Source organism: Varanus komodoensis, unplaced genomic scaffold, assembly GCF_004798865.1.
Source record: "Varanus komodoensis strain SLA01 unplaced genomic scaffold, ASM479886v1 scaffold14_1, whole genome shotgun sequence".
NCBI classification, from domain to species: domain Eukaryota; kingdom Metazoa; phylum Chordata; class Lepidosauria; order Squamata; family Varanidae; genus Varanus; species Varanus komodoensis.
The window spans coordinates 6,913,133-6,933,777 of NW_025335438.1; the positions used below are offsets into that span (position 1 = coordinate 6,913,133).

At 43.8% G+C, this 20,645-nt stretch overlaps 1 protein-coding gene and 1 long non-coding RNA gene across 4 annotated transcripts in view; one reads left to right on the plus strand and one right to left on the minus strand.

Annotated features, from left to right (window-relative positions):
- Window positions 1–1,584: 1,584 nt before the first annotated feature.
- LOC123020440 lies at window positions 1,585–11,315 on the minus strand. The gene is made up of 3 exons (XR_006414100.1): window positions 11,072–11,315; window positions 5,649–5,747; window positions 1,585–1,657 (listed from the first exon to the last, which is right to left on the minus strand). It is a non-coding gene; the product is annotated as an uncharacterized LOC123020440 (long non-coding RNA).
- A 407-nt stretch (window positions 11,316–11,722) lies between these two features.
- Window positions 11,723–20,645, plus strand: part of ZNF704 (zinc finger protein 704) — a 68,865-nt gene continuing 59,942 nt past the window's right edge. For all 3 annotated transcript variants that reach the window (XM_044423994.1, XM_044423995.1, XM_044423996.1), the window contains exon 1: window positions 11,723–12,040. In XM_044423994.1, coding sequence (XP_044279929.1) covers window positions 11,723–12,040 — 318 coding nt within the window. The remainder of the gene's footprint in view (window positions 12,041–20,645) is intronic.

Below are 20,645 nucleotides of genomic sequence, written 5' to 3' on the forward strand. Positions count from 1 at the left end.
TTACAGAAATTCCCAATTGTAATCAAAGGATTGATGCCCACGAACTTCTATGTAAGTTGCACCTACCCAAATGCACCTACCCAATACTATTCTATGTAAGTTGCACCTACCCAATACTATTAAACCCAATCAAGTAGCGTAACCAATGAAATTCTAACATTGGCCAAATTATTGGGGGGGGGGAGGGGAGCAGGAGGATGCAAACTAAGAATGAGTATGTATTCATTGTCCCAAATAACTTCTGAGTTTAGTGGAGCAGCTGTACTTAGTGAGTTGGCACTGCTCAAATCAACTAATCTCCATGACCAGGCTGAGATTAAAAGGCAACCAGAGAGCCACTCTCTGTGATTCACAATAAAGAATTTGCTGTATTCAAAAGTTACAGCTACGTGGATGCATGCCAGTGAACTACCAGTCCTCCAAAGTGAATAGATGCCAGCTGGAAAAGTAAGAGCACAGTGGAATAAATTTGCAAAATCCCTGTGGAAATTGGGTCTTTTAAACCAATCAAAGTGATGGGTTGTAAGCTAAGCGACCTAAATTGCAACCTACAATACATTTTAATGGTATTTTTTTCTATTCAGATTGCCAGAGTAAACTAGAAGCACAACTGATTTCCTCCTATTGGAGGGGAGGACGCTAGGGAATCTATCCATTTTCCCCATATCACCTCACAGCCTTAGCTGGCCAAACATGCCAATCCTGTGAGATCTCACAGAATTTTACACACAGGTACCCAAGAGCCCTGTCCCTATGCAAGCCTGTGCTTCAAAGCAATCACATAAGGGGGGAGAAATCTGCTGCCACAGATTTTTTTCCAAGGAGCTCCAATAGGGATTTTAATGCATAATGTACTGTATGTGCATTGGATCCTCTGCCCTAGCTACAATCTGTGGATAAGAACTGTGAGTTATATATTAAAAACTGAAACTAGATTTGCCCGACATGACTTTTCTCTTTGCCTCTCTCAGACACACACACACACACACACTTCTCCCCACTCAACTATTGCACCTCCTGACAAGATCCCTGCTACCCAGTCACTACCAACCACAAATGACATTCCAAAACCACAATTCAGCATGGCTGAGACATGTGCCACAAGTGGAAAATAGAAAAATATGCAGAGCATGTGCCTCAAGACAATCAAATCAAAATGTTGTGCATTATATCATCAATTAATTAAGCCTGTAAGAAGTAAGAAGAGCTCTACAGGATCGAACTAAGGTCCATCCAATCCAGCATTCTATTCACAGAGTGGCCAACCAGCTGCCACAGGAAACCCTCAAGTCATATGAGTACAACAGCCCATATTCCCCAGCAACTGATGTCCATAAGTGTATCATTCCTGTTATTGGAGGTAGCATAGTGGCATCAGGACAAGTGGCCACTGATAGTCTTACTCTCCATGAATTTATCGTCTTCTTTTAAAGCCAGCCAAACTGGTGTCCAATCACATCTTGTGAAGATTAATTCCATAGTTTGAATCATGATAGTGTAAGTCAAAGACAGAAGATAAAAGGGAAGACCAAATATGAGAGGGATCAAATCCATAAAGGAAGCCACTGCCTTGAACCTGGAAGAGTTGAATGGAGCTGTCATGGACAGGACATTTTGGAGGGCTTTCTTCATAGGGTCAGCAAAGGTTGAAGATGACCTGAGGGTACATAACAACATTGTGAGAGAGGGAAAATAATGTCTCCCCACCCACTTCCACAACACTACACATAATTCTGCACACCTTTGCCATGTCTCTTTACTTGCCTCTTTTCTAAGCTAAATAGTTCCAGGCATTGTAATCTTTCCTTGTTAGGGAATAAGGAAATAACCATTTTAGCCTTGGAAACATAACTCTTAAGCATCATCTGAAGGGTTTAAGATGTGCAGAAAGGGAGGAAAAGAATTGCTTTTCTTGGTCCAGGAGAACAGGAAGAGCTGGTCCTGGTTGCAACCCCATTGCCATTAGGGGGGAAATGGTTCAATTGTAGATAATGGCTGGGGATAGTTCCTGAAACTTATTGCAGTATAGCCAGATCTTGTGAAATTTGCTGGAGCCAATCAGTAACAGAGTTAGACAACTTTCTGAACAGTGAGGCCTTAAACAGGCATTACTTTGAAGACATAACTACCCACTACTCCCCACCCATTCTTACTCTAGAGTGGGCACAGGTATGCCAAGCTAGCTCAGTTCTCTAGCACTTGTGGGGGTGGGGTGAGCTTTAACCCCTGCTATGGGCCTAATCCAGACTGGAGCTCCCATGCCTACAGTTTTCACAAAGCAAATGGATTATCAGACGTCTAACTTTAGCCTCCTTCCTGCACAGAAACAGGGAGTCAGAAAAGGGACTGAATCACCTGGAACAGCTTTAGTGATGGTGAACAGAAAAGAAGCAAATAGATGGAGACCTGATCATCTAAAACAAACAAATATAATTCCTTAACACAAACATACACTATCTTTCTATCTTAACATACTCAGAAGGCTGATTACAAAAAAACAATGTTTATATTCAGAGCAAAACATCTTTAGGAGGAAGATTAAATCTTTCTAACTTTAAAACTTTTTGTGAAACTGAAAGAGAATGAAAGCCAACAAAGTACAGAAAGAGCCAAATAACATTAGGCCAGGTTAGCCTTTAATGGACCTTCCTTGTGTTGCTGTCAAGAGGTGTCCATATGTTACAACCTCACCCACTGCTAGAAAGTGGTATTTCTGCTGCCCCTGCTACCAGCCTAGCCCCTGTATTAAGTGCTGCCACCACCAGGTAAATAAGTCTGCGGGGACAAGCGGTGAAATGAATGACTGGGAACTAAGGAGCACCAAGCAGCAAGATGGCTCTGCAGCAGCAATACTTGGCATTAAGTAGGTTTCCCAACAGCAGCAGGGGAGCAATGGGCCTTTGCAAATCCCCAGACCCTTGACAGATGTTGACCATGCCAACCACTGCAGATGGTCTCAGACTGGGATGCACTGAAATTAGGCTATTTTTACTGTTAGATTTGCAACTTATCTGTGTTATCTGCTATGTACTTCCAGCATGGAATAAACAAAATTATACATTCTAAAATAAACAAACCATGAGTTGACTTAAGAACACACATGAAGACTCCCCTGCTGAATGCAAGCTCATTCACAGTGGAAAGAGGAATCTTGTTCTTGTTGGTGTGTTCTGGAATCTCCCCAACCTGAAACCACCTCTAGGCAATATTTATTCGCCAGACGACGCAGATCAAGCTTAACCTGAAATTGTAGTGTATGCATTAAGAGGCTTTCCTCCAGTGAGTGGCTGCTAGTTGCAACTTGGAAGTAAGGAAGCAAGAGGAAGTGGCCTGCACAACAACACAACTGTATTGTCCACAGCTGTTCCCAGCTACTATACAATAACCTGGAGTAATGGTCTTAGGAAGAAATAATTACATTATCTGTCAAATCATTACACTTGGAGAAATTGTGTTTTCTTTGGAAAGTATTACTTTCATGAGAAAATGTGTTTGGTAAAAAGACCATTCAGCTGCAATCTACCCAGACACTATGTTCAACATCTGGGGCCTTCCTCTGAGTGCCAACTCTACAGGAGGCTTGGAGGGTGGTAACAATAGGGGAAGGCCTTCTCTGTGGTGGTCCCCATCTATGGAATGACTCCTTATGGAGACCTGCCTGACACCAACCTTATCATCTCTTCTGCTCCAGGTTAAGATGGCCCTTTATGCCAATGCTTTTAAACAAATACTTGGACTGAAGTGAGTACCCATCCCAGGTGTTTTTACAGGCTATTCTTAATTTAGATATATAGATAGAAAGAGAGCACACGCAAGCGCACAGTTCTTGATTATTTTATTTAACAGGTGTGTCTGTATGATTTGTCAGCATTTTACTGTATGCCTTCATATTGCTTTTATGAATGGTTTTAAACCACCCAGAAGGATTCAGCAATAAGAAGGTACAGAAATAAATAAAAATAATATAGGAAAGCTAGAAGTGGGACACACAGTAGGCATTTAGGTGTTCAGGGGGTTAAAACAGTACAAGTGATAGCAATGCTGCATGCTTACTGAAGAGTTATTCATAAGACCAATTTATGCAACATCATAGAAAAGTCCAGTTATATATTTTTTTAAATATAGTCATGTGAATTGGCACCTACCACTCAGTCCTGCTCACATTTCTTAAGAAGTAAATCCTAGCTTTTCCGATTACTTATTCCTAAATTGAGTGTGCAACCTTAGTCTGTAACAAATTTGCAAAGCCCCTTGATTTCAAATGGATTTATTTCACTGTTAGTTAGAAACAAAATCCTATTTTCATCATCTTTACTTAAACAACACCTCTTTTGAAATCCTGCAAATCAACATGATTTAAATGTTCTCAATTTCCACATGTGGTTACAGAACAAGTTCTAAAACTGCAGACTACTAAGCCTCAATATTATGCATTTATATCATAAAGAGGTTTATTGGCTGAGGATGCAAACATAATATGTTGCATTATTCTGAATGAAAGCCCAAAATCTCCCTTGTCGACAGCACAGAAACACTCTCCAAGTGTATGCTTTTCTTTCCTCTGCACACTGCTATTCAGGCTCATGTTTTTGTTATGGAACAAAAACCTCACTCCCAGCTGTGGCGCCAAAATCTAGCGCACACTGTAAAAGTAACTGACAGCTCAGATGTGAGCTTTGTGAAGGCCTAGAGTAGTTCTACCAATGAGAGGCTGGCTTTTTAGCAGAGCCACACATGTTTACAGACTGCATTCTGCCGGTAGGAGGAACAGTCTGAAGGAAAACCAGTAGTGGATTCTTATAAGGAGCTTGGGTTTGTTCTTTTCGAGATACCGTGCTCTCCAATCATTTCCTGCTCCAAGGGTTGAACCACAGAGAATTACTGTTTAACTGGAACAAAGTCTCACTACAGCATGTTCAAAATGTGATGGGTGTGCCCCATGAAATTACGAAAGAGGACCTCTTTTAAAAATCCATTCAGTCTCTCAGCCCCAGCACAATGTTATATATGAAAAGAGCAGTAATTAATTACACAGAATAAAACTGTGAGCAGAATAAAACTTGGTGTCATCATATGATATCCAAAACCCATTATGACATTTTAGACTCTGCTATACCTCACCTTCTTCATAACAATCCTGTAAAGCACAGGTGGACAATATTCAGGTATCACACTGCCTCTTGGGAGGCTCTAGGAGCATAAATCTGCTTGCAACAAGGAATGCATCTTGCTTTTTGCAACAAGTGCTGCATTTTTCCTATTCAGCAGGGAGTGCCAAGCATCTACAGGGAGTCACATGCAGCCTGTGATAAAGTAGCTTGCTTTGGGAGTGGAAAATCCTCCATATCCTTCTAGTCAGAAGCTGAGCTGAAGGGAAATCTTACATAGTGGGCCGCGTTTACAGGGGCTGCTTCCTTGAGATGATCTATTAAAATATGGATGCATGTTCTCCAGCACTGCACTCACTGGAATTGCCACGAGAAAGCTGGTCCAATAACTGGCCATGCTAGTTCAAAAGTTATTTTGTTCATATTGCTGTTTTCAAAGAATGTGCACATGGATGATTTTGAAGCATCTGAACAAACCTAATTCTTATAAATAGGCAGACAATTCATTCAAAGCCTCTCTGTTACTTCACAGGTTCTTACAGATTTGAACTCAGCTTTATATCCAGCTCCCTCTTAATCATGAATCCACCCAGCATGCCAGTAGTAGTAATGTTGCTGATCATTTTCCTTGTAGGTCATCTGTCAAAGGAGACAAAATGAATGAGAATACTGTGGTGTTAAGAGGAAATACACATGTTCCGTCTTGAAAGTGTCTGACTGATAAGTCTCCCAGCCAGGTATGAGTGCAATCCTACGCATGCTGAGACAAGGCTCAAAGCTCTCAGCACCCTCTAGTAAGCCATGCTAACCAAGGTATGCTGAAAACAGCAGGATACATGCTTAGAATCATGCCTTAAAATAGTTTTTGTGATCAACATAAAAAGAAACAATCATAGTGGCAGTCTAAAACTCATCTTGCTTTATGGGTTACAGATTCCAAAAGAAGTTTCCTTGCTGTGTTTTGGACCTACAGCGGTTGCGTTCAGAAGGGGCTGAAGGCCCAAAAACAAAGAATCCATGGCTGTTTTACTTCTGTAGTGCTTGAGCACTGGAGTGTTTATTTTGGTGCTCCAGAAAACATAGCAGAAAGCCTCAGGATACCAACACTGCTAAGTTTCTGGCCAAGACCTATTTTCTTAGTCACCATGTCAGAATGGGCTAATAATGGATACAATGTAAATGTTACCTTTAAACATTGATTTGTGTGGTATTAAAGTGCAGACCTGACCAAATGTTTGGAAACCACTGTGGTGGGTGTGTTCAAGGTTGCAAGTTTATATATTCTATTTATTACACAGTGGTAAAGCAGTGGTAATGCACCATTGCACTCATTTCACATGCCAGCAAAGTTATGCTCAAAATCCTACAAGCTAGGATCCAGCAGGATGTGGACCGAGAACTACCAGAAGTACAGGCAGGATTTCGAAGAGGGAGAGGAACTAGAGATCAAATTGCCAACATACGCTGGATCATGGAGAAAGCTAGGGAGTTCCAGGAAAACATCTACTTCTGTTTCATTGACTATGCTAAAGCCTTTGATTGTGTGGATCACAACAATCAAATTGTTAGAGATGGGAGTACCTGACCATCTTATTTGTCTCTTGAGAAACCTATATGAGGGTCAAGAAGCAACAGTGAGAACTGGACATGGAACCACTGATTGGTTCAAAATTGAGAAAGGAGTTTGGCAAGGCTGTATACTGTCGCCCTGCCTATTTAACTTATATGCAGAGCACATCATGAGAAAGGCGGGGCTAGATGAATTGCCAGTTGGAATTAAGATTGCTGGGAGAAATATCAACAACCTCAGATATGCAGATGATACCATTCTAATGGCAGAAAGTGAAGGGAACTAAAGAATCTTTTGATGCGGGTGAAGGAGGAGTGCAAAAGTTGGCTTGGAACTCAACATTAAGAAAACTAAGATCATGGCATCCAATCTTCTCACTTCCTGGCAAATAGATGGGGAAGAAATGGAGGTAGTGACAGATTTTACCTTCCTGGGTTCCAAGATTATTGCAGATACGGACTTCCTTTATCCATTCCACTTAGCATAAATAAATGCATTTGTGCAGCAGGTGAGCTTATTTTTTCACTCATGACAGTTTCCCACAAACTGTACAAAGCAGTTCTCAGAAGACCATGCTTCTTTGGTGCAGTGTGTATTGCTCTTTCATATTACAAACATGAAAGTTTGACTTGCAGATCAATCAAGGTCCACAATAAAAGTGTCAGATCTGGTGTTGAAGTCCCCTGCAATGCTAGTTCTGGGGGAATTTATTGTCCATGCTGATATTGCCTTACCTGGGGTGGCTTAGGACTTCACAGCTGCACTGACAACCATGGGGCTGTCTCAAAAAGCCACTGACCCAATTCATGCAAAAGGACACACTCTTGACCTGGTCTTTTAGACAGGGCTGGAGGATAGTGGTTCTGATGCAGAGGGGATAACTTTAATGCCATGGTCATGGTCATATCACTTCACTGTAAGATTTGGACTTCTGGCTCTTCCCTCCCTCCACAAGGGTGAAGGACCTATCTGAACTGATGGATCTGGGTAGTTTCCAGAAAGTTCTGGGGAAATATCCAGCCAATATGGTTGGTGCTCCTGTCAAAGCCCAGGTAACCCTGTGGAACAGGGAGATGACCTGGGCAGCTGACATGCTTGTACCTAAGCACCCTCTCCTTTCTGGCAGAGCCCATCCAGCTCTGTGGTACACACCAGGGCTTAGCGTGATGAAGCTAGAAGAGAGATGGCTAGAGTCCAGGTGGCTACAACCTCACAAGTCTGACCAGTCATGACTTAGAGCTCACTATCCAGCTATTCTGTGGCAATAAAGCTGGCAAAACAACAATATTTTGCCACCTGTATTTCTTCCTCATAGTGATGTCCAGCTGAACTATTCCAAGTGGTTCAGTGTCTCCTGCAATCTGCTTCACTGGAAGAGACTCCAGAACTCTTGGTGACTCACTGTGATGAATTTGCTACGCACTTTGAGTTAAAAATCACTCAGATCCACCATAAGTTGGATTCCACAGTTGTTTCAGTTACATCTAGGGATATATTCAAAGCACTGTCTTCTAGCCCCATTTTGCTGGATGAGTTTCAGTTACTGCGAGCCAAGGATGTAGACAAGATGCTTGACTCTGTTCATCCTCTGCCCACTTGATCCTTGCCCATCATGGATCACTGCAAAATCTAAAGAGAAGGTTTATCCCTGGGTTCAGGAGGCTGTTAATGCCTCTTTGAGAGAAGGGATGCTACCATCCTCCTTAAAGGAGGCTGTGATATTTAAAAAGCCAAGCCTGGATCCAGGGATTAGTGCCAACTACTGACCAGTAGTGAACCTTCCCTTTTTGAGCAAGGTATTGGACCAAGTGGCAGCCAGACACTTCCAGGCCCTCTTGGAGGAAGTAGATTATCTGGACCCATTTCAGTTAGGTCTCAGATGGAGACTGCCTTGGTTGTCCTGTATGATGACCTCTGCTGGGAGAGGGAAGTGCAACCCCACTGATTCTTCAGGACCTCTCAGAGGTTTTTGACACCATTGACCATGGTGTCCGTCTGGACAAGTTGGCCAGGATGGGAGTCAGGAGCACTGCTTTGCAGTGGTTCCATTCCTACCTGGCTGACCATATCCAGAAGGTGATGCTGGGAGAGAGTTGCTCCACATACCCCCATGCTCTTCAACATTTACATGAAACCACTGGGGGAGGTCATCAGGTTTGGGCTGAGGTATCAGCAACATGCTGATAACATTCAGATCTACCTCTTGTTTACATCAGATCCAGTCAATGTGATTGCCTTGCTGAACTCAGTGTCTGAGTTCAGTAATGGACTGGATGGGGGCTGATACACTGAAACGCATTCCAGGCAAGACAGAAGTGCTGTTGGTTAATGACCTGATCTGACAGATTAGATGGCTGTTGTCCTGTCTTGGATGGAACTGCGCTTCCCCTAAGGGACAGTGTCTGCACCTTGGGAGTGTTCCTGGATCCAAAACTTTCATTGGTGTTTCAGGTAGACTCGGTTTCCAGGAGTGCCTTTCTCCATCTGCAGCAAATGCAACAAAATGGCCTTATCTGGATAGACAGAGTCTGACCACGGTTACTCATGTACTGGTAACATCCTGACTGGATTACTGTAATGCACTCTACATAGGCTGCCTTTGAACACAGTCCAGAGACTTCAACTGATATAAAATAGGGCTGCGTGTCTGGTGTCAGTTTGTGCACTCACAAAACTTATTATCTATAAATTACACGAGTTGCCAGTTGAAGCCCAGGCCCAATTTAAAGTACTTGTTTTAACATACATAGCCCCAGATAGCTTTGGACCTAGTTACTTGAAGGACTGCTACCCACCCATTGAGATCTGGGAATGAGGTCCTTCTGAGAGAGCTATCACTAAAGGAAGTAAAAGGTATGGCATTTAGAAGAAGGACCTTCCCAGTGGCTGTCCCCAACCTTTGGAATGGGCCTCCTAAAGAGGTTTGCCTGGTGCCATCTCTACTTTCATTTTGACACAAGAGGAGGCAAAAACCATCCTCTTTCACAGATTTTTCAAGGCTTGATTTTAACACCTGATTATAAGAGTTCACTCTGCTTCAGAAGATTCCCCCCATTTCCCCTGTATTTGTACTAGTAATGTTGACTTGTATCTTGATATAGTTAGCCACATAGAGAGTCCTGTCAGGTGATTGAGCAACACATAAATTTGATATATATATGGTGGGAGCCTATCACCCTGGTACATGGTGAAGGGCAGTTACGTTTTTTAACAACTGTTTTTTAATTCTGTCCCTTCATCTTGTTGACCACTTTTTTAGGGGTGGTTCTTAAAAACCAACCCTACCATCCCTAGTCTACATCCCTAGAACAGTAGACTGAGACCAATTTGATCTGGGTTCTAGTCCCCATTCAGTCATGAAACTCACCAGGTGACCTTGGGTCAATCACTGACTCTCAGCCTAGCCTACCTCAGAGGGTTGTTATGAGGATAAATGGAGGAAAGGCTCATGTAAGCTACCTTGGGTTCCATAAAGAAAAAAAAAGGCAGATTATATATGTACTAATAAATAAAATTTAAAAGATAAAATAGGATAGGGCAGAATTCTATAAATCCAAAGACTACTTTTAGCAAGAGAAGGCTTTTAGCAGTAAATGGTTGTTCTAGCACTAAGAAAACCAATACACTGCAAATCTGAGAAAAGGCAACACCTCAAATCAAGGCAGTGAAGCGACAGCATGGAACACAGTTACCACCTGATTGTGCACAGTTACACATGCCTAAAACCACTGATTTCAAATCCATTGATTTCAACAAGTTTAGGAAGAGTTAAATTTGCATAGGACTGGGCTATCAAGATGCAGGTATATACTTACTTCAGCCTAAACTCCTTTGAACAGGGAAGCACTTACTCCTCTGAATAACCCAGCATAAGTTGGGCTGAAAATGGTAGAAACAAAATCAGGCTTACCCACCATGAGGCAACCTTTCCCCACCTGGTCCATTGTCGGTGCAGTATAATTCCCATGATTTCTATCCAGCAAGGCCAATGGTTAGGAATGGCAGGGGCGATGACCCAAAACCTCTGGAAGATACTAGGCTGGGAAGGCTGGAGTAGAGCCACTGGTCTGTCTAGTGACTGATTTGCTCTTGGGATCTACCACTGGACTAAACCCAGGCCTGTAGCAAACCTAACAGTTCTGTCACAAGGTTGCCAAAACGTGAAAGGGCAGTTCATCCAGTTTGCAGGTTTTTTAAAGACAGAATTGTAAACTGCCTTGTATTTATTTGAGGAAAAAAAAGGGGGACAGGCAGGCAGTCCCTACCCGGCGCACCCTGGACTGGCCAGGCTGGCCTCTTCCCAGCAGGGACTGAAACATCCATCGGGGCTCCGATTGCAGCGCGCATGGGGTTCCCCGCTGACTTCGGCGAGGGTGCTGTCGGAGACACCTACCCTCCTCCAGCTGGGTCCTGGCTTTGGATCCGCGTCCTGTTCTGGCCCAGCTCGGAGTCAGCACTTGTTGCCGGTACGCATGTAAGAAGCACCTCTGCGAGATGCGCGAAAGCCTTGGCGAGCACGCCCCATTCGGCACCGCGGCTCCTCGGGCGACGCCTCCGCTTCAGGAAGGCGAATGAGTCTGCAGCCGACGAGCACTTGGCAGGAAGGCGACTCCAGTCCGGGTTTTGAGGTTGGGGACTGGGGAGCCGCAAGGAAAGGCGAGCGAAAGATCCTCGCTCGCTCGCTCGCTCGCCCGCCCGCCCGCCCGCCCTCTCCGCCTTCTCGCCCGCCAACAGCTGGGCAGCGCCGCTGGGCCGGCGGGAAGAAAGCCAGCCGGGGGCTCGAGGCGCTCGCCCAGAGCCGCGGGCTGCCCCGATGGCTGCCGCGCACGGCCTTCCTGCCCCGCGCACCCGCGCCCAGCGGCTGCCGCGCCGTTGCCGCCTTGCCCGGAGTGCCTGAGCCGTAGCGGCAGCCAGCGCGCTATCAGCAGCCGCCGCCCATCGGCTCAGGCGAGCCCAGCCGAACGATCCCGCTCCCGGTGCGGCGCGCGGAGCGGAGCGGAGCGGAGCCGGACTGGGCTGGGCTGGGGCTGGGCTGGGCGCGGCCATGCAAGCGCGGCGGCTGGCCAAGCGCTCCAGCCTGGGCAGCCGGCGCTTGAGCGCGGCGGCGGGGCCACCGTCGGCCGCTCAGCATTTCCCGGAGTCGGGCGCCCGCGGCGCGCCGAAGCCCGAAAGCTCCTGGAGGCCGCCCCGCAGGGAGGGCTCGACGGCCGCCCTCGAGGAAGAAGACGAGGAGGAGGACGTGGTGGTCGACGTGGAGGAGGAGGACGACGGCGACGAGGTGGAGGCGGGCGGCGTCGGCAGCCCTCTGTCGGAGCTCGCCGGGCCGGCCAAGGGCCACGCGGCGGGCAGAGCAAACCACAAGGTGTGTCGTTGTCGCGGTCGCTGGGGCGGGGAACGCATTGGCGCCGTCGGAGCTGTCACCTGCCTGGGGCGACAGGGAGCGGCGACGAAGAGCGGGGGCGCATGGGTGGATCGACACCCCGAGCCCTGGCCGTTGTCACGATCTGCATTCCGGAGAGGCGGCGGGGAGGCTTTTCCCTCCTCTCGGGCTGGTCGGTGATCGCGGGGTCATTCCTAGGGCGACCACTGGAAGTTGAGCCCGGACTCAATCCCGCTCCAGCCTTGGTCGGAAGGATGAGATCATGCGAAGGGGAGGGAGCATCTGAGCATACCCCGAGTGCCTTACCAGCCTGGACTCTGAAGGGATGAGAAGCCAACTTCAGTCTCTCTTTACAAACCAACCTCCACAACCGCCCATCCTGGCAGGCTGAATGGAGAACCAGGCATACCCCAATGCACAAACTCTTTGCTTGGTTTTTGAGGGAGGGAGAAACCTAAGTATCCGTGGGAAAGGATCTGTGTGCGTGTATGACAAAAGGCATCATGTGCAGTTTTTCCTTTTCCCTTTCCAAGTAAAAATGGTTTTCTAAGGTGGGGCAGGCAGAAGCAGAATGCATCTATTTTTAATTGAGATCGGTGGAATGCATAGTCGAGTGGATTTAAATAACGTAACAGTGTAGCACAATTTGTGGTTTAAGGCCCTCGCAGGGTTGGCATTCGACTATTTTATTCCCCAATTCAGACAGTTATCTCATAGTGTAAATAAAGATGGCTGTTGTTTACAATGAGAAAAAAAAATCAAGGACCCTTTAACATAGTCTTTTGTGCTTGACTAGAGAACTTTTTATGGTTGGATATTGCCTGTCAGCTGTAGTACCATGAGCGACAAAAGGAAGTGCCCTCCTACTGTGGAGGACTATGGTGGGATTACCAACATTGATCAACATAGTAGATATTAAGGTGTGCATCGGGTTTGAAATACATGCATCTGAAGGGGGGTGAGGAGAACAGTAGTGCCGCTTAATGAGGCCAAGGGAAATGCCAGAAAGGGAAGAGAAATAAGAATGACATCAGCCAGCAGAACTGCTCCAGTGAGGGGAGCCGTGGGGATATGAACACTGCAGTCCTGTGTACTGCATAGTGTGCATGTCTGTTCAGGAGGTCCCATGGAGTTCAGCATGACCTACTCCCAGGTCAGTGTTGCAGTCTAAGGGCCTGGTGCTAAGCCAGTATCTGTAGAATACTCCCTGAGAGTAGAATAATGCACAGCTGCACTAGAAAAGAACTTGAAGCAGTTAAGGCACAATTATTTTCCTGAGGATAAGCATGGAATGGTGACCCGTGGAGAAGTGGCTCAGCATCATTTCTGTGACAAGTGCATGTGGTGTATAGCGGATCTCAGAAGGCCCTTCTGCTTTGTTTGGTGGTTTTCCGGTTTTTGTTTAGCGCTTGCTCCTTTCTGAAAAGCCAGAGTGTGCCTCCTAGGGCTTAGTTGCTGGCAACAAGAGTGTTAAGGTAAAGTTTGCCGGTGTTTGGCCCTGCCCCTTTGGCATTTGGCCTGCCTCCAGAATGCAGCCCCCAAGGCCTTCTCCAAACTGGAATTAGGACCTATGGGTGAAAGAGGTTCTGCCCTCCGCCTACATCAGGCATCACTAACAGGATGGCCCTGGTTGATCTTAGGAATTATAATGGGAGGTAGATGTCAAGCTGCCTCATGTCTTTTGGACTTTAAGGCCAAAACCAGCATTTGACATTTTATTTATTAAATATAGATTCACATGGCACTTTATTTTTTAAAAATCCCAGAGTAGTTTACAATTAAAATACAGAATAACAGAAATCTGAACAAACATAAATACAAACTGCCATTTTATTTGTTGTGGATTTTATTGTCCTATTAATGCCTCTGTGTTGTGGTATCATTTGCTTATACACTTCCCTTAAATTCAAAATATCATGAAGGGCAGCATAAATGCAATTGAAACAAGTGAATAAATAAATTAAGGCACTGGTTCTCATGACATGTATACCTCTGTTTCCGTAACTAATGCAACATGCTCAATACATGTGGAGCTTCCTTCAGAAAATTAATTGAATGCAGAAAGTCACTGCCAAAATGTGATCTGAGGTAGGCCAGACAGAGCCTATAACTTTAGTTTTTTTCCATTTCCTATTTTTCCATTTTAGCAGGATGCCCATTTGTTTTTGGGTGCAATTCAAGATACTGATTCCCTAAGTCAGCCTAAGGATGTAGGTATCTAAAGCTGCACACTTACTGGGAATAAGTATAATTTGTTTCTGACTAAACATGCACAAGGTTATACCGCCAAGGACTACTTTCTCTTGCACACTTCAGTTACCAATCAAAGCCCCATGCAGCAAATGTGTGCAAGAGATGAGTCAGGCGGCATCAGTGCTCTGATAGGTCCTACTGTTCCAAGGAAACCCACCTGGATCCATCCCTAGTTAAGCAATGGAGAGCCAGTGTGGTACAGCGGTTAGAATGTCAGACTAGGATTCAGGAGTTCCAGGTTTTAGTCCCCAGTCAGCCATGAAGCTCACTTAATGACTTTGGGCCAGGCACTGACTCTCAGCTTAATCTACCTCACAGAGCTGTTGTGAGACCCAAAAAAAGAGAGAGAGAGGAGCTGGATTGTGTAAACTGCATTAGGTTCCTTGCAACAAAAAAGGTGGGCTATAGGTATAACACATAAGCAAATGTTTTGCTGTTTGGTGAAAACATGACTTTAAAAAAGCAGTATGAAGTACTTGCTGAAATTAATGTTCTTTTTGTGTAATTCAGGTGGAAAGGGGCCTTTATGTATTACTCATGTGTTCTGATCCAATTTGAATTTCATTGCAAAGAGAAGGTTAGAATATGAAAGAATAAATATATTCCCATCATGCCCAACTTGTAACTTCCCCTTCTGTGGTATCATTTAGTCAGTGTTGCAAAACTGAACTAGACTGACCATTGAGAATGTTGTTTAGACAGACGCCTACTCGTAACTCCCAGCATTCCTCAGACAGCAGAATTTGATAAACAAAAGTAGTTTGTGTGCTCAAGTTATCATAAGTGACAGAATTCTGTCTAGGAGGGAGGAATCTTCAGGTGACTCTGCACAAACCCTTTAGCCCTGTTGTAAAATGCGTTCTAAATAGTGGGATGGATGTTTACCACATACTGTCTTTGTGCCTAGCAACACTATTAAAGGTATGAAAGGATAAGATGTATTTGAATTCTCTATAAAGATCTATCTCGAAGATCCAACTGTGTTGATAGCTATATAACATGTTTTTACAACTGAGATGAATGCTGCCAAAACCTTGACATATAAACCTTACTTGTGGTGTGAAGAGCCCTAACTTATTGCTAATGGTACAAATGAGCAATATGAAAGAAGTCTACTGTGCATGACAAGAAACATTTCTGTTCAAAAATATGCAGCATAAAGGAAAGGATTATATTTCTGTTTCCTGGAGGAAGGAAACTGTTGAGGAGATTTACTGTCCAGTGGAAGTTCTGTTTTGTTATAAACTGCTTACAACAACATTTCCTCAATATATGTACAGTCCTTAAAATTTAGCTTATATCTTTGAATCAAAGGGGCATCTGAATGACTAAACATGCATGCTACTTCAGGCTGCAGATGGAACATGATTTTTCTATTTAGAAACATTGTGTACTATATTTTATGCTTAAGTGGTTCATTTTCTTCCTCTTTTCTTTATGTGAACTGGTATATAGTATTAATCTTGCCTCTATCCAGATCACGCCTAAGAGATTTTAAGTATTCATCTAAAGGTGTTTGTTTTTTCTGGCAACAGAATTTTGTTTGCACAGAGTTTTACATTATTAACATTTGGGCCTGAAAGAGGCTTAAAAATATTAAGATTTTGTAATATAAGACGATGCTTTGATGTGAAAGTCAATAATGATAATCTTAAAAGCAAGAGAGATATAGTATGAACTACACTGGGATAATTGTTCTTCACCCCTTTGGTTCTGAGGGGTAAAATACAACTGCCTTATCAGAACAAGTTTCAGGATATCAATTATGTTACTCTTTTTTTTTTTGGTGATAGCATGTATACAAAACTTTAGAGAAACTGCAAAAGAAAAATCCAAATAATGGGTCAGGTGAGACATTATCTTCCATAGCTGGAAGCATGTTGTAGTCTTTCTCTTCCTTTTTCATGAATTGATTGGCTTTTCAGTTTCTTAACTGTAATGCACTTTGGTACCTGAATCTGTCAGACCATAGCTAGTACTAGAATCCAGATTTTAGCATGCTAATTCACATCAAACCATGACTCAGAAGTGTCATGAGCTGGTCTTCTCCACCTCCTTTCAAGCAGATAGAACAAAATAATTTCTAACTATAGTCTTAATTATATTAAAGCTGACCAGCTAAGCTGGCTTTATCCTAGAAAAGAAATGTTTTGCAGAAGTCAATAACAAAGGAAACAAACCAATTTAGAATTCTGTCTCTTGGGAACATGCAGCTTAATAATGCATTTGAAGAGATACAAAGTTGATTGCAGACTGAATACCTCTGCTTCTGTCCAAACCAAAAAGATCTGATTCCACTTTCAAGGTGAAGCTTATGAGCCAGTGACCTGAAACAACTCACACTTCTCAGTTGGTCTAGTTTCTTTAACTAATGAAGTTAAGTCCACCCCTGCCCATCACAGTTTGCTCTCCAGAATTTTTGCCTGAACTTAAAACTTCCTAGTTCTCAAGCACTTATCACTGGGTCTGTTGGCCTTGACATTTTTTTTTTTTCGATTTATATCCTGCCTTTTTCCTACAAGGGCTCAAGGCAGCTTACATCTCCTCCTCCATCTTATCCCCACTACAACAACCCTGTGAGGTAGGTTGGGCTGAGAGTCTGTGACTGGCCCAAGGTTACCCAGTTGGCTCCATGGCTGAGTGGGGACTAGAACCCAGGTCGTCCCGAGTCCCAGTCCCATGCTCTTAACCACTACACCACCCTGGCTCTGAATTCCAGTCCCTCCTTTTCTTCTGAATCAGAATCCCAAACAGCAAACTTTGAATGTTGTTTTAAGGGAGGAGTGGGCCCAATCCCTACATCAGGTTTAGTAATAAAAAGCATTGCATATTTAGACCTTACACCAAACTATGGATAGAGAAAGCCTTAGACTGGAGGAAAGAACCTGCTTAGAAGAGGGAATAGTGAGGAGAAAATATGCACACCCATAACATGTTCTCAATTCTCAAAATGGCTGTTGAGAAGTTAGTATTAAGTAGCTAAAAAAGTGTTGAATCATAGCTTAAAGTTCCTGACCCTGCCTAATCTTGGGCCTAGTTCAAATCTGGATGGGTGACTTAAATTTTGTGAATTGTCCAGAGAGCTTTGGCTATGGGCAGTATAGAAATTTAATAAATAATAATGATGTAGAGAACCCTCTATATTTTATATGAAGGAGAATTTTATTCTTCTGCTAAATTGCAAATGTGCGAATGTTCAGACTTTGCTCTAAAAATGTAGGGCTGGTTCTGAAAAGCACCACTTCAAATGCATTATTTCTGGTAGTGTTTTTGAGCACAGCCCTATGCAGACATTTTAAATGAATATGCTTCACTGTAATACCGTATGTAGAATAAGCAACTATTGACAAGATGCTTAGGGTAGTTATACATTGAAATACAGGCAGTACCATTCCTTAGGCATCATTAGAAGGATCTATATTAGCCAGTTGTGCTTCTCTCTGAATAGAGACTTCTTGCTGAATAGGTTTGTACAATGCAGTTCTTCTTTGCATCCTCAGCTTGATGCAAAAATAAGAGACAATGTTTGAGAGAACTTGAGCTTGAATGTGTATGTTAGGAAGTATATAACAAATAGACTTGATTTTACATAGTCTATTAGCTATTTTAACAGGATGAGGTATTGGCCTGCTCATGTTGCTACCAGTGATGATGAGGTCAGAGTTACAGAGTTTATGGGTGCTAGTGAAGCCTGTGAGAAAGATCCTAGGTAACCTAAGCTTTCATGTAAGCCTCCTTTAATGATCATTTTAAGTGTTTCTAAAAAGGGATCACCTCATGTCTCTTTTCTAGAGAGGGAAGACAGCTCTTAAACTGTCTTCAGGAAGCATTACCCCAGCTGCAATGGGATCTCTGTTACTTATGCATGTTTCTGAGACATTAGCCCCTTTGGAATAGTTGCACAATATAGGAGCCCATAGGAGACATGGACTCCCCTCCCACAAAAAGAAAAAAAGATCTTCACCCCCCCCTTCAAGCAATAATGTCTCTGATCTTTTGAAGTGTTTTACAGATGAATTTTGACAGCTGTCTAATGCTTCAAAAGGTAGGGATTACTTAACTTGCACCCCAGGGGCAGTGGACATAGTAGGTACCTGCTGAAGTTTGCCAGCAGGCAACTGCCAGCCCATTCCCCACCCCAGATTCCTTGTGTTACTGTGGTTGTTCCCAGTTGCACTCAATTAACAATTGAAGTGTATATGTACACACACACACACACACACACACACACACACTTGGGGGGGGGGTTAAAAAGGGGCAAGAATAGACAGCCTCTTCAAGGTACTTCTGGGATATCTTGGAGGGACACATGTAGCAGTCCAAGGTGGGCACTGTGAAAGAAGAAACCTGAAGGGAAAAAAGCATGTAAAGAGGGGGCAGTTAAGAGCACCCAGTGAGAAGGTGGGAGCTGCCAAGTGCCACATGGGCAATTTGGGGGCAGCTGGCACTAGCACTCACCAGGTAGCCTTTGTGTAGGGGAAGCTGCCAAGTGGCTTAGTATCAGTTTGGGTTAACCCACAATGTCACCCAGGGTCAGATGGCATAATAGCCCATCAGGGATGAAACTGATCCTACTATAAACCATGTGTTGTCTGAGTGGCTTATAACCCAAACTCTAAGACATAGTGGTTTGCTGTTGCATGAGAACCCAGTGCCAATAATTATCTGTTCTGTTAATCAAGCATAAAAACAACAAAAAAGTTGTTTCTGTCATGGATTCCCTCCTTTCCTCTATGATCCATGTTCCATGTAGCAAAAAAATCATGCTACTCATGTACATCATCATGTACAGTGTTAGCAAAAACTCTTCAGTTCATGTTCAGGCAATCTTTTGCCTTAGTTACTGCAAGCTTCTCCCTAGGCTTCCCTGATCACCTTACGCTCCTCATTTCTATCTCAAACTTTGCAGCCAAATCTGAATTTCTTAATTCATGGAGTGAAGAATGTGTATACTGGTCACAAATTGAAGATGAGTATGATTGAATGATCTTAGGAATCAGTGAACTAAAATGGACAGGAATGGGTGAATTTAATTCAGATGACCATCAGATATACTGCTGTGGGCAAGAATCCCTCAGAAGAAATGGGGTAGCCTTCATAGTCAATAAAAGAGTAGGAAAAGCAGTACTGGGATACAGTCTCCAAAATGACAGAATGCTCTCAGTTCGAATCCAAGGAAAACCATTCAACATCACAATAGTCCAAGTCTATGCCCCAACCACTGGTGCTGAAGAGGCTGAAGTAGACCAGTTCTATGAAGGCCTACAACACCTTCTAGAATTAACTCCAAAAAATGATGTCCTTATCATCATGGGGGATTGGAATGCTAAAGTAGGCAGCCAAAAGATAACTGGAATAACAGGCAAGTTTGGCCTCGGAGTACAAAATGAAGCAGGGCACAGGCTGGGAGAATTTTGTCAAGAGAATACGATGGTCATAGCAAACACGCTTTTCCAACAACCCAAGAGACAACTCTACACATGGACATCACCAGACGGTCAACACAGAAATCAGATTGACTATGTGCTCTGCAGCCAAAGATGGAGAAGCTCTATACAGTCAGAAAAACTAGACCAGGAGCTGACTGTGGCTCAGATTATGAGCTTCTGGTTGCAAAATTTAGGCATAAGTTGAAGAAAGTAGGGAAAAGCACTAGGCCACTCAGGTATGACCTAAATCATATCCCTGATGAATATGCAGTAGAGGTGACAAATAGATTTAAGGAATTAGATCTGATAGACAGAGTGCCTGAAGAACTATGGACAGAGGTTCGCAACATTGTACAAGAGGCAGCAACTAAAACCATCCCAAAGAAAAAGAAATGCAAGAAAGCAAAATGGCTGTCTGAGGAAGCTTTACAAATAGCTGAGGAAAGAAGGGAAGCGAAAGGCAAGGGAGAAAGAGAAAGATGCAAACAATTGAATGCAGAATTCCAGAGAATAGCTAGAAGAGATAAGAATGCCTTCTTCAATGAACAGTGCAAAGAAACAGAAGAAAACAATAGACTAGGGAGGACCAGAGATCTCTTCAAGAAAATTGTAGATATGAAGGGAACATTTCATGCAAAGATAGAAACATAGAAACAGAGCAAGTCAGAAGGGGTCTCCCGTGCCATCTAGTCTGACCTCCGGCACCAGCCGGCTCCGCTCACGACATACCCACCATGTGGACGTCCAAGATGGGCATGATAAAGGACCAAAATGGCAGGGACATAACAGAGGCAGAAGAGATTAAGAAGAGGTGGCAAGATTACACAGAAGAACTATACAAGAAAGAGCTTAACATCCCTGATAACCATGATGGGGTGGTCACTGACCTCGAGCCAGACATTCTG